At 43.3% G+C, this 12,434-nt stretch overlaps 1 protein-coding gene across 1 annotated transcript in view; it reads left to right on the forward strand.

Annotated features, from left to right (window-relative positions):
• ARHGEF38 (Rho guanine nucleotide exchange factor 38) overlaps positions 1-12,434 on the forward strand; it is a 36,630-nt gene that overhangs the window by 13,968 nt on the left and 10,228 nt on the right. The window contains exons 4-7 of the mRNA XM_009639272.2: positions 3,814-3,961; positions 6,940-6,957; positions 11,386-11,585; positions 12,095-12,228. Of these exons, the coding sequence (XP_009637567.1) occupies positions 3,814-3,961; positions 6,940-6,957; positions 11,386-11,585; positions 12,095-12,228 (500 nt within the window). The remainder of the gene's footprint in view (positions 1-3,813; positions 3,962-6,939; positions 6,958-11,385; positions 11,586-12,094; positions 12,229-12,434) is intronic.

The raw sequence follows: 12,434 nt of genomic DNA on the forward strand, positions 1-12,434 counted from the left end.
TGTAGGGATCAGGGGTAGTTTCAGCAAACGGATTGCCCCTGGATATGTCACAACAGTCACGCATTCTGCAGGTCGGACCATGAATGTTAACACTGTGTTCTATTCGCTTGACATTCTGGCACAGCTGAGAGATTTAAGAAGTTACCACTCATCAGCTCTCCCATTACTGCTTCTTCAGTGCACAAGCAGTAGGTGATCTACCTTAAGGGATCAGGTGAGAATCCTTAATTTGCTTTGGTGCAAAGTCAGCCAGTTTAGTTTAAAAAACTTCCAGCCGTGGTTCAGAGGTTAGAGAGGTTCTTACTTCCCTAAACTGACCACATGCCACAGGTAACATGTTACAGAAAGGGCCCCTCTTCTCACAAATAATGGGGTAAAAAATTATGGGCTGCTGTTTGACTGAGAAATATGACATTAAAGCATACGAGGCTTGCGAAAAGTATTAATCCTAGCACGTCTCAATCTGGTTTGCCAAGGCAACAGCTTAACGTAGTTTGATGCGACTGTGTTGTTTGGCGGTGTTTCAATAAAAGTGCATCATGATGAGTCACACCCTTAATAAGCAATGTTCTATTCTAGCAGGAAGTGCCTTTCTCACAGCCGAGAGAATCATCCTTTCAGTTCCCTGCCACATCCAGAAGTAAAGACAAACAATTTCATCCATCTATTAGGGTGTATTTCTCCAGAATCAGACAAAGAACCATGAAAATGTATGGGATTGCGGATCACAAAGTTGACTAAATTATGACAGGGAAAAAGATGGCAAGTAAGGCATGAGATGTTCTTCCAAAGGCTGAGGCAAAAGCAGGGAGAATAATTGCATCACTCTAAGCAATAAGTTTTTAAGTTTGTCATCCTCTAAAAGTACAGCAAGGTGATAATTTTGTCTTTGGGATCTTCATAATCAGTGTAAAAGTTGTTAAAGCCAGTCTATAGAAAAAGCTGGCTGAGAATCTGTTTAACACACCAGTCATGTTCTATCATGTTTTTATGGTATTTAAATACCTTGCATAGAAATATCTTACTTTGGAAGGTAACCCAGTCATGGTGAGGTTGAGGAGAACTGCTAATTCACTGGTTTGAAACCCAAACAATGTGGTTGCTCGTGTTCATGTCTTATTTTAGTCTATGTTCTCTACACCCTATGCTACGTCCGCATTGATGTGTGGTAATGTCCAATAGCAGCAGATTTCTAGAGTGAAACAGTGCTAAGGACCTGGTATGCTTACTACACGTGTCCAGAGGTCTTCAGATTGGCTGTAGCCTGTTCCTGAAGATTGAGAAATGCTCTTTATGGTTGGACTGCATAAGACGTGCCCTTGGTGTGCATTTTCTGGTAATTACCATCCTCAAAGGGATCCAGTTTGTGCATTTGTGACTGCTCCATCCCACAGCCAAGGCACAGGAGATGAGGACTACTGAGAGATGGGCTTCAAAAGCTCTCTCCTAATCTGAGCTAAAATGCTAATATAGCCAGACCTTTTGTGGTGCTTGGTCTTCTGATGCTACATGCCGCTGAAGTTAAATACCCGTTCTAGTTCTCTCCTGTATTTTTTTTCTGCTCTCTGTTCCAGATACTGTACAGGGAGGAATATGAAGACTTAGTAACCTTACCCTGGCTTTAGCTATTAGACGGCTTCTTCCTCCCTCTCCCACTGCTGCCCACACAGGAAGCACCACTGAAAGCCACAGGGACTCTTTCTGTCACTCAAGCCTTCCTCCTAGGATTTTCTCTTTGAGATGGATGACCACCACACTTAAGAAGAGGCATCAGGCAGATTTGGATCTGTCACAGTGTGTGAAAGACTCAGTATTTTTAAACCTGTGCCCAAATACAATGTAGTTTTGGCCCACAAAGCAAGCTCCCACAGTGATATGCCCAAAGCTCATCTGATTCAGTCCATATGGCTCAGAACCAAGAAGGGCATTGAGCTTAAGAAATCTGTCTGCTTTTAAAGGGCCCTATCCATGAAATCAGCACATAATTTTTCTCATCATTGAGCATCAATGAAATTATCTGTCATCGCAGCACAATACATCTGTGAACAGATCCTGCTCATGTCTCTCATTCTGGAGAAGAGAATGATAATTTCCAGCCTCTAGTATATGCTGAAACAAGCTGTAAGTCTATAGCTTGCATTTTTGCTACTGAAAACATAAGCTCACTTGAGGGCTTAGCACAGTACGGGCTGTGCTAAGCACTTGAAGCTCTGCTTAAAGTTAGTGAAACCTGTGGGAGCTCAGCATCTCTAAGAATCAGGCACCAAGGGAGCAGGATCATGAGAAAGCTTATTAAGGTTTCCCCTTACACTGTTGGCTAATAAAGGCCTGCATAGAGAGTTCACGGGAAAGTCAGGACGCAGTGTGCGTTGGTAGCCATCAGCATTAGCATTAAGCACAAGACAGAGAAGACAGACAGCTAAAGAGCATTTAACTATAGGCTGCTGGTGTTTTTCTGACTGTAGCCTTACAGTAACTAAAATGAATTTGTGCGGTCTTAGCTCTGTCATTGTCGTTCCGTTATTCACACCTTGAAACCAACATGCATTAGACAGCCCAGTTAACCTTCGCTGCTAGGGGAAAAAAATCCAGAGCTGTGTTACTGTGGTAACTGAATCATTTTTCACTTTAAGACGGAGCAGTTCAATGCAATGTATTATGAAACAGCCCGCTCCGGTCAGGATGAAACATGCAGGATGCCTGACAGCTTGGCGTTCACTCTGTGAATGAATAGAGCGCTCCCAATTAATGTGGTGTTCGGCTTTTAACTTTAATAATCATTGCTGTAACTTGACAGAAATGTTTATAAAACATCGGACTGGTTGCCACATAGATGCAATTTTCAGTAAATGCCCGAGACAGGAGTTTCCACCATTGCTTTGTTTATTATATGCATTTCCAAGGATGCTGATCAGGGTGCCGCTACGTAAGGGTGTAAGAACCAAACGAATATCTCAGCAGAAGAGATGAAGCATGCCTTCTCCACTCAGATAATATTTCTTACATACACAGAAGCCGACACAGGAGTTTTAGGCTGAGAGAATTAGGCACCAGAATTAAATGGGAAATGGGTGCAGGACTACTTTAGTGCCTCTAAAATTCCCAACTGTTCTTTGGAGGAAAACAGTGGGGTAGAGGACTGGAAATGGAAATGTTTTCCCCTTTCAGTTGTATACAAACCTAAATACTATATAAAACCGTCTGTAATCCACGGTGGTTTTATTTAATTAGGGGAGGTGTGGAGGTTGTTCCCCTGTCATGTGAAGAAGAATCTCTATTCTAGGCCATAACAATTGCCATTTCAGGATTTTGCAAAACAGATAAAAGTGAAATGGCTAATGGAAGCTGGAGTCATTATTCCTGTGATAACCCATTTAAGTTCATATTCGGTTGAAAAAAAAAGTCAAAATGAAAATTAACAGGCTTGCATTCATCCCTCCTGCCAGCCCATGGCACAAAAATGGTCTCTCCTTAACAGTTAAGCTCTCCTGTGTGGTTTCCACTGAAGGGGCATTAAGCTGGGGCAGTGAATTAGGAGGTTGTGTACGAAGGGGTGCAGGGTATAGAGATTTCATGCCTTTTCCTGAGGGAATTATTGTGCATTAACACTGATATAATGGTGCCTGGCTATGACAAAGATGAGCAGCTGAGAAATACATGTAATAAATAATGCACATAAACATGCGAGATCGTTTCTAAGGGAAGTAAAGTGGAAGCCAGCCTTTTTAGCTCACGGCTAATGTGGCGGAATAATAAAACTACTTCTGAGATGCTGTTGTCTGGCTTGACACGCTTTGTTTTTCTCCTTAACAGGGGAAGTGTTCTTGCAGATTAAAGGCCCACTAGAAGACACATATAAAATCTACTGCTATCGCCACGATGATGCACACACCATGCTGGAATCCTATGAAAAGGATGAAGAACTGAAGCAGCATTTAAGACACTGTGTACAGTCCTTAAAGTAAGATCTTTTCAAATGATGATTTCCGTCCATAGTCAGTTGCCTGGCAGGGAACATTTTAAATGGATGTAGATGAAAGGTCCCCTGTAAATCCGGAGTTTTATGAGGCTTGCTGGGAGCTCTGGCTTATGCTGCTTTCATGAAAAGATGACAAGCCAGGGGCCATGATTAGATTTCTTTCTCTCCAAGATGGCCAAAAATAGCACAAGAATGGTTGCTCTTCCCTTAGCTTCAGTGCCCCATACTGGCAAAAAAAGTGCTGCATCATATCATGGGCTATTGGGAACACCTTGCCCAGCTCCTAGGAAACATGCTACCCCCGTCTTCAGCAATTCTATTGCTTGAATTAAAATAGCCTGTAACAGTGCTATTCACATGCACTGGTGTTTCTGGGCCCCTGTTGCAAGGCCCCAGGGAGCTGGAGCAGCTGTGTTGTGCTGGACCCCTCATGATGGGGGTATCTGAGAGCGATCAGTCTTGGAGCAAGCTGCCAGGCCCCTCAGGGAAACATGTCAAGAACTGGGGATGCGGCAGAATAGTGGATCCATCTTTCCTCCAGCATGGCTTCCTCCTGCAGCCAGTTGCAGGAAACAGCTTATCCGCTCCATGGAGAGTGCTTCTCCTCCTACTCATAAAACCCCTTGCCCCCTCACTTTCCCTAAAGCGTCACACGGAGCTGTCAGGAGGGAATGCACCATGGTCTTTCCTATCAGAGGTCTAGCTCCAGCTTCACGAAAGGCCCATGCTGCATGCTTGTAGGAGAGATGTAAAGCTATCACAAATAAGGGAGTGTACATCAGCAACAGATATTTCAACCACACCCCAGTTAGTGATCAGTCTGCAGAGATGTGTTAGCAGTTAGGAGATGGGCAGTATGTCCAAGTGAAAGCTGGGAAGAGTAGTGGAGGGAAATATTAACAACATCAAAAGAGAAATGTTCACTTTCAAGACGGGTTATGTTGAAAATAAGGCTTATTTTGTGCAACATGTCCAGTTATTAAAAGCATAACAAAGTATATTTGCAGGGTATTTAGGTTTAGCTACCCTGGAAGTTGGAAGAAATAGATCTTTATACAAACTCAGGCTTTCAGGCTAATGGATGGCCAGGTACCTCCCCTAAGGGGGGTGTTTTAGTTGCTGATGCCTACAATATTCTTTTCCGGCTAATCAAGAGAAGCCGCTGCTGTCATTCACTCATCCCTGCTGCTGAGGCAAGGCGGCATGGAAGGAAACAAAGATGAAAGATAACATCCACGTACATGCTAGGGTGGATGCTGCCACTTGAATTCCAGAGCCAGCAAGAGGAGCCCCTGTACCAACATCACAGCTGGGATTTGTGAAGAGAAAGGATATTTTGTGCTGAGCCATTGTAGCCTTTGCTAGCAGGAAGTGACAAAGCCTTCCTCACAATGAAGCCTTGTTTTATCTTGTTCTTTCTTGATTAGCCTTTAAACAGGAACGAACGAAAAAAGCACTGGTGCATGTATGCTACACTGTGTTTTTTTCCCAGGGCTTAAAGATTGCAGCCAATTGAAATATTAAGACCTGAAAGTGCACACTGAAATGCAGAGCTGTGGTCACCTAAACCTGTTATTACTGATTGGAGAATACTTGCCCTAGTAAGAAAATTATGCAGCATTTCTACCAAATAAGCTATAGGCTGTTTTCCATTGTGAGACATAATAAATGTGGGGGCTGGTGACGACTATTCTTGAAAAATGTTTACTTCTTAAATAATTATTTTTTCCTTGGAAATAATATTGTTCCATTTTTTTTTTAAATTAAAACGAGATAACATTACTAGGGGCTTCTGTTCCTCAGCTGAGTAATATCTGCCAAGTGAAAAACAACTTCTGTATCAGGATCGATTTGAGAGTGGTACTCTGCACATCTGTACAGACAAATCAGATTTAATTAGCCATGCTGAGATTCCTATTCCTCCTGTTGACTGAAGAGGAGAAATTCCATCCCAAAATGTAGGTGTCTGCCTTGGAGACATGTGCAAATCCAAATTCTGTAGAGTCCCGTGTTTCAGCAGCGATTATGCAAACTGGGGATGTTGTTTGCTAGCTTAGCCAAAGAAATGCAGCTGGTAAAAATGAAAGGATGCTGGCAACTACCTGCTCTGCTTTCAGCCTGAAGTACCTTGGTCAACTATTACAGGGGCAGAGGGATGTCATAAGCGTGCACAAAGTGCTGACAGTGCAGAAGCAGTGAAAGCACCAGCTTCCAGATGCTCAGTTAGGCACCAGTGGGTGAGGAGGTAAGAGTGCAGGCAGTCAAACAGCAGTGGCTGACAACGTGATGTCAGGGAAGCCTAACACAGAGATGGAGCAACATGTTGCTTCTCTTGCATTTGAGTGAATTCATACCATAAGGAAAATATTCTGTGAGCACGTTTCCATGTTTCCAAACTACAGTTGTATGTCCCTGCTGCTTTTGGTATATGTATCAACACAATCCTACTCTGAAGAGCTTTCAGTTGATGTGTAGCCTACAAAATACTGAACAGCTTCATCGATTCTATATCCTAAACGGCTGAAATGTGTTCTTTCTCATTTAGAAATACATTTCTATTTAAAGAGAGTAGATGGGAATGTATGTAAAGTGTAAGAATGACATGTTTAATTTTACTTTTTGTATTAAGGACTTGATGTTACTTACCATAGTTAGCACAGTGACCCAAATTTCCTTCTCTAACACTGTCAGGACAAGGCTGGGTCTTATAGCCAAAGCCAGGTTTCCAACAATCCTTTCTCATTTGGGGCTGTTCTTTCAAAAAGATATAGGGTCAGATTCACTGGCACCCTCTGGCTGTTTTGTGCAGTTCTGCTGACACATTGCAGCCATAAACCTAAGTTAACTGGCCAGTTATGGCTGTTGTGTGTCACTGGAGTGTATCTGAGAATCTGGCCCCGATCTGTATAAATTCTTTTAGGAGGAATCTAATATATGTTTTGTTTTCTTCTCTTTTGCAGAAAGATATATGAGGAAGAGTAAGTACTATGCCCTTCTTACACGTAAAATAATCTTTAAAATATCTTTAATTTATCTTCAGTATGCTTAAAACTGTAAGTGTGGAAATTTTAAGGACACAAGCCTTTTGTGTGAGAGTAACCCATAGATTTTCCAAGATATATGTGATAAAGACGCTCAGTTTTTTAATTTCCCTAAGCCTGTCTAGTTTTCTAATTACCGCTGCTCTAGCTTTGCAGTATCTTTCAAAACTTGAGGTTACTTAACTTGAGGGTACTTAATTTTGTTGCCAATTCATTCAAAGCCCTTTATTATCACCTCACTATCTTATAAATGTGCTTAGAGAGCTCTGAGGTGCGCAAGAGTGGTTGTCAACAACATAGTGTCAGTCTTTGAAATCCAGACACTCTGAAATCATTTGGCATAGGCCTCTCTAGACCTGCTACAATGCACGTTAGGTATTTCACAGGTAAAACTATTTCTAAGGTAATGACCCCTTTGGTAGCCCTATATGAGAAGTCCACCTCAGGATCTTCCCTCTGACAGTGGCTGGAAGAACATCAGAAAAGAACAACCTCATTGCAACACCTTGCCAGAATACTCACCTAGCCACTGATAACTTGTGGTTAAGGGACTTCTGTGCCAAACGTGACATCTTTGAAATGCTATAAAGGAGAGTTTATCACAGCTGCAGTTTCTGGACATCCAGCAGGTTGGGATCATTGAAATGCAGCATCTCCTGAAGTTACCTGCAGGGAGAGGTCAGAGGAGGGGTTAGCTGAACTGAAGAAAATTATTACAGGACCAGACAGAAATGTTAAGACAGAAGAGAGGAGCAAGTTTGCTCTATATTGGTAGGAGTGGAACACCTGTAAACTCAGAGAATTTGTTAATAAGTCAGTCAATTGCGTGTCATAAGTAAGATCACTATAAAATACGCTTGGAAGGATTTGCATGTTGAAATTCTGCAGTTGGGGTTTTCAAGCTTTAGTCTGTGATAGGAAACAGTTTTTCTGCATTTTGTTCTGATAAGGGACATTCTTGTATACTCCAGCCTCCCAAGGAGCAGGGCTCCAAGAGGAACAAAATATCCAGAGTCACAGTAAGATCATGAAAGACAGCAATGCATATAGAAATAGCGACTGCCTGCTCTGCGTTGTGTAAGCCTGTAGAAACAAATGCCTAGTTTTCTCCTTCAAATGGTTTCCAGTGGAGTGGAGGATACAACTCAGAAAGTGAGTTTAAACTGGCTCTTATAAAACTGTGCAGAGTGCAGTGAGCCAGGTTTAGCTGTGGGACCCTCCCTGAGCTTGCCTACCTTGCGCAGTGTGGTGGCGTTTGCCTTCCCTGCTGACAAGGTGGGCACTCGGAAATGCCATCACTGGCAACTCAGCTTAGAGGTTGCAGAGTCTTGGCAGCCCTTGGGCAGGAGTGCACCCAAAAATCTGGTTAATGTTGGACTGGAAAATACAGTGTAACTCACCCCAAACGGTCTGTGATGTTGCTGCTCCCAGATTGCTTTTCATTCAAGCATGATCAAGAAGACAATTACATAAATACCAGACAGTGCTGCCCTTTGCTAGTAGCTCGATAGGTTAAATTCTGCTTGGCTTAACAACTGTGCAGCCTCAGTGAATTCCCTGGGTTTACATGAGAGTCTTATGGCACAGTGAATTATTTGCCCTGCATGTCTTGTACTAAAATGAACTCAGGCACAGTAAACCATTAAGCCCAAGACTTTTAAGTCAACGCTGCAGCCTATGATGCATGCACACCATTTCAAAACTGCCAAGCTGAAAGTGACATCGGCCTCAGTCCTGCTGTACCATACTGGCTATCATGTTTGCTACTGGACCTAGTTGCTGGGTAATGACAGCAAATGAAACTAAATCCCGAATCACCTGTCTTTGCATAGCTCACCACCACGTGTTTTTTAAACAGACGGGAATCCTTCTGCATTTGTGAGTTTGTTGTGTTGGGAGGAGGGAGGAAGGGTGTGCTGTGAAGCTCACTGCAGTTAAGCCAGCTGCATTTACTGCAGAGCTACGGTACTAATTGGCGATGAGATTAGTACAGCTACATATGACCTAGAATACTTGCTAAATTCACAGTAACGTGGTGGTGGGGGGGAGGCTGAAGTAGCATCACAAATGAATTATCAACTTAATTTTCTGCACAATAGATGTCACAAGCCATTACTCGCCTCTTTCAGTCGTGTGGCAAGGCCATGTCCTGCCCGGCGGCTGGGTGCGTCCTAACGGGGCGCATTGCAAACGGGACTCGTCCAGGGAGAGTGGCTATCATCAGCTAATCTTGCTGGGGAGAATTAGATGAGTTGAACTTCGTGGCATTTAGTGCCCCAGGGAGTCATTATCTTATAACAAACCTACTATCTCTCGAACCATATTGCAAGACTGTGTCATGCAGATATGCGAACAGAGGGCTGTTTATCACTTGGGCAGCTGTCCAAAGTGCAACTATATAAAGAGAAGACACTTGAAGATTTTTCCATTCATGAGGCAGCTTTTACAGATTTGCATTCATGGGGCTTTTCAGAGAAAACAATAACAATTTAAGATTTTTTTTTTTTTCATTATTGCTGCCAGAAGCTGAAAGAACGGAAAACAGCTCTCTATATTTAATGTAGGATACAGGGGAAATGAGGGGGATTGAAATGATGAGAAGGTTTGGGGACATCAAGAAGCCTTAAAAGGCATCTACTGTTAATTTTTTTTCATGCAGAACTTTTTTACAGATAATGCCTGTGCTAGAGAGATGGTTTAAATATGCAGATGTCTCTTCTCAACAGCATTCAAATTGTTAGTTAATTAGTCAGCAGTAAGGATCGGCTCTTGTACTTTTTATACATATAAAAGTGGGAATGAAAGCTTTTTTTTTTTTCTCTTTTACGCTTCCTGCTGCACAAAACAATAGATGTCAGCCTGCAAAACCAAGTGGCTGTTCCCTGTTTTCTGTACTTTCCTTCTCCATTGCATTATTCTATCATTCCATATGCAGAAATCCTTCTTCGCCTTGCATTAACTCTTGCATAGTTAATGTCAAACAACCTTTTCCCCCTCCAAAGCAGCCTTTTCGGGTGTGCAAATGGAACATTTGCTCTGCTTTACTGCCCTTCACACTGTTACCAACAGCTCACGCTCCGTTTCAAAGGGGACGCCTGTGAGTCACAGGTAGTTCCTACCAGCGCTGGTGCTAGGTTTGCTCAGGAGCACGCTGTAACGAGGAGGGACAATGGACACATCTGTCCTGCTGCTGGAGCCTCAGCAGCAGCTGGCCCGGGCCCTAGGGCTTGGCCACCTGGTGTGCCTACTCCAGGGAGACCCCCATGTTTCTACCAGCCCCGTGGAAGGTAACGAAGGCACGTGTGGCTTGGCCCTGCCCTTCTCCTGTTTTCTCCCAGGCTGTTGTAATGGCCTGCAAATGCACGGCCTCTCCCCTTCAAGCCTAGAGAGTGTGAGGAAAGACTTTAGTCCAGAGTGGGGCTGGAGCATGAATTTAGCTGGCTGGTAACCCCCTTGCGTGGGGGCCAGAGAGCTTGGGTGCCTGGGGAGGCTGCTCTGCTGCCCCTGCCGAGCCAGCGGGGATCAAGCCTGGAGCTGCAGGGCATCCCCATGCCCGTGATGGAAGCTGTGACTTCCCTACCCTTATCCTTCTGCCACCCTAGCCAGCTGCCTGCTCTGCTTTTGTGTAAGGTGACTCATCTGGCAGGTTGGATCATGCCTGGGTGAACATTCTGTATGTTCAGCGTTCCCCCAGGCCGGACCTGGTGCCTTTTGGAAGCTCAGGCATCATTAGAAATAACCTACTGGCAGCCAGCAAAGAGAAACCACAGATAAAGACCATAGAGCTTAAGGGTCACTGTGACAAGTTGAGAGTTGTTGTGAGAAGGGATGCAGCTGTGAATGGGCATCCCAGATACTTGCAGCAGGGAGATGTCGCGATTTTAAGCCCCAGGGGCCAAAGCAGGATGCAATAACCCCACTCACATGTGTTTCTCAAACTTCCTGTTACTTGTTCTTCCACCTACATCTCCCTCCCTGGGTGTTGTGGTGTGTAAGTTGTACCACACACCCCCTCAGACCGAGTGGGACAGTTTCAGAGGTAATGTCTAAGCAAGTCTGGTAGGTTGCTGAAAACACAGAAAACCCAGTCCCGCTGTGTATTTCGCATTGAGGGGGCGAAAGGAGGGTTTCGTTTACAAGGGCCCCTGTTCCCTGACAGATGTATCTTATTTTTTGACTTAAGTGGTAATTGCACATCTATGACTCAGTGCAAAGCACTGCTCTGGTTTTGATATTTTCTGTAGTTGAAGGCTGAACTGAAGGATATAAAAGGCAGCAGCTTCAATGACTAGACAGAAATAATAAAAAGTTTTTGTCTTCAAGGAGTTTCTTCTTAAGTGACAATTTTTTTGGTATAAATTATAGGGGAAAGCCAAATCTAATGGACATGGGATCCCTGATGATCAAACCAGTGCAACGGGTGATGAAATACCCCTTGTTACTCTGTGAACTCTTGAATTCAACTCCTGCTTGTCACCCTGACCACAAGGTGCTACAAGATGCCCTTTTTGCTGTGAAAAACATTAATGTGAACATCAATGAACTTAAAAGGAGGAAAGATTTAGGTAAGAAAAAAGCACAGTAAGTTCTTCTGTCTTCATAGGTTTGGGCTGGTAATTACAAGAGAGCTTTCAACTCCCATCGTATCACTACAACAGTTTTGGCTGGTGCTACCCAAGTTGTGTAATACGCTGGGTTTCAAGAAGGTGCCTTAATGTCAATTGTCCTCAGCCAGCTATGTTATCACACTGGTAACTCCAGAAATATGAAAATGATGAAAGAACTCATGTTATATCCATGTTCATTTTCCATAATGCAGTTGCAAACACCAGTAATAATTAAGATGCAGTGATAGCAGTATTTCTCATAGACTTGCCATGTTGAAGCCCTAACTTCAGTCTTCCCAAGGCTGGCATTGATAACAGGGTTTTCATCATCTCAAGTATTTTCACACAAGATTATAGCAAGTGACATCAAAGTGCCTGCTCTCAAATGGTTTTGCATTTGTGTGCCTGTCCCTGTGAAAAGCCCCGCGAATACAGATTATTAGTGTCATGAAATTCTCTGTCTGCAGTGCTGAAGTATAAGAGGAATGATGATGATGAAACCCTTAAAGAAAAGTTTTCCCGACTGAATATCCACTCCATTAGCAAGAAATCCAAGAGGGTCACCAGCCATCTGAAAATACTGACAGGAGGAGAACCTCAGGTACTTACTCATCCAACTGCAGATTTGTATCAACAGCTTCAGTTCTGCTTTTGCAATGGGCATTTTTAAAAACATGTTGGGAATGGAGTTTGTGGTGTTGCTTTTTTTCTGCATCATTTATAAAGTAATTTTCTGACTGCCACAGAAGACAGGAAAGATCTTTGTGATTGAAATCGAAAATAACGTAATGTGTTCTCCACCTTTTC

This window comes from Egretta garzetta, unplaced genomic scaffold, assembly GCF_000687185.1.
Source record: "Egretta garzetta isolate BGI_Z169 unplaced genomic scaffold, ASM68718v1 scaffold620, whole genome shotgun sequence".
NCBI lineage: Eukaryota > Metazoa > Chordata > Aves > Pelecaniformes > Ardeidae > Egretta > Egretta garzetta.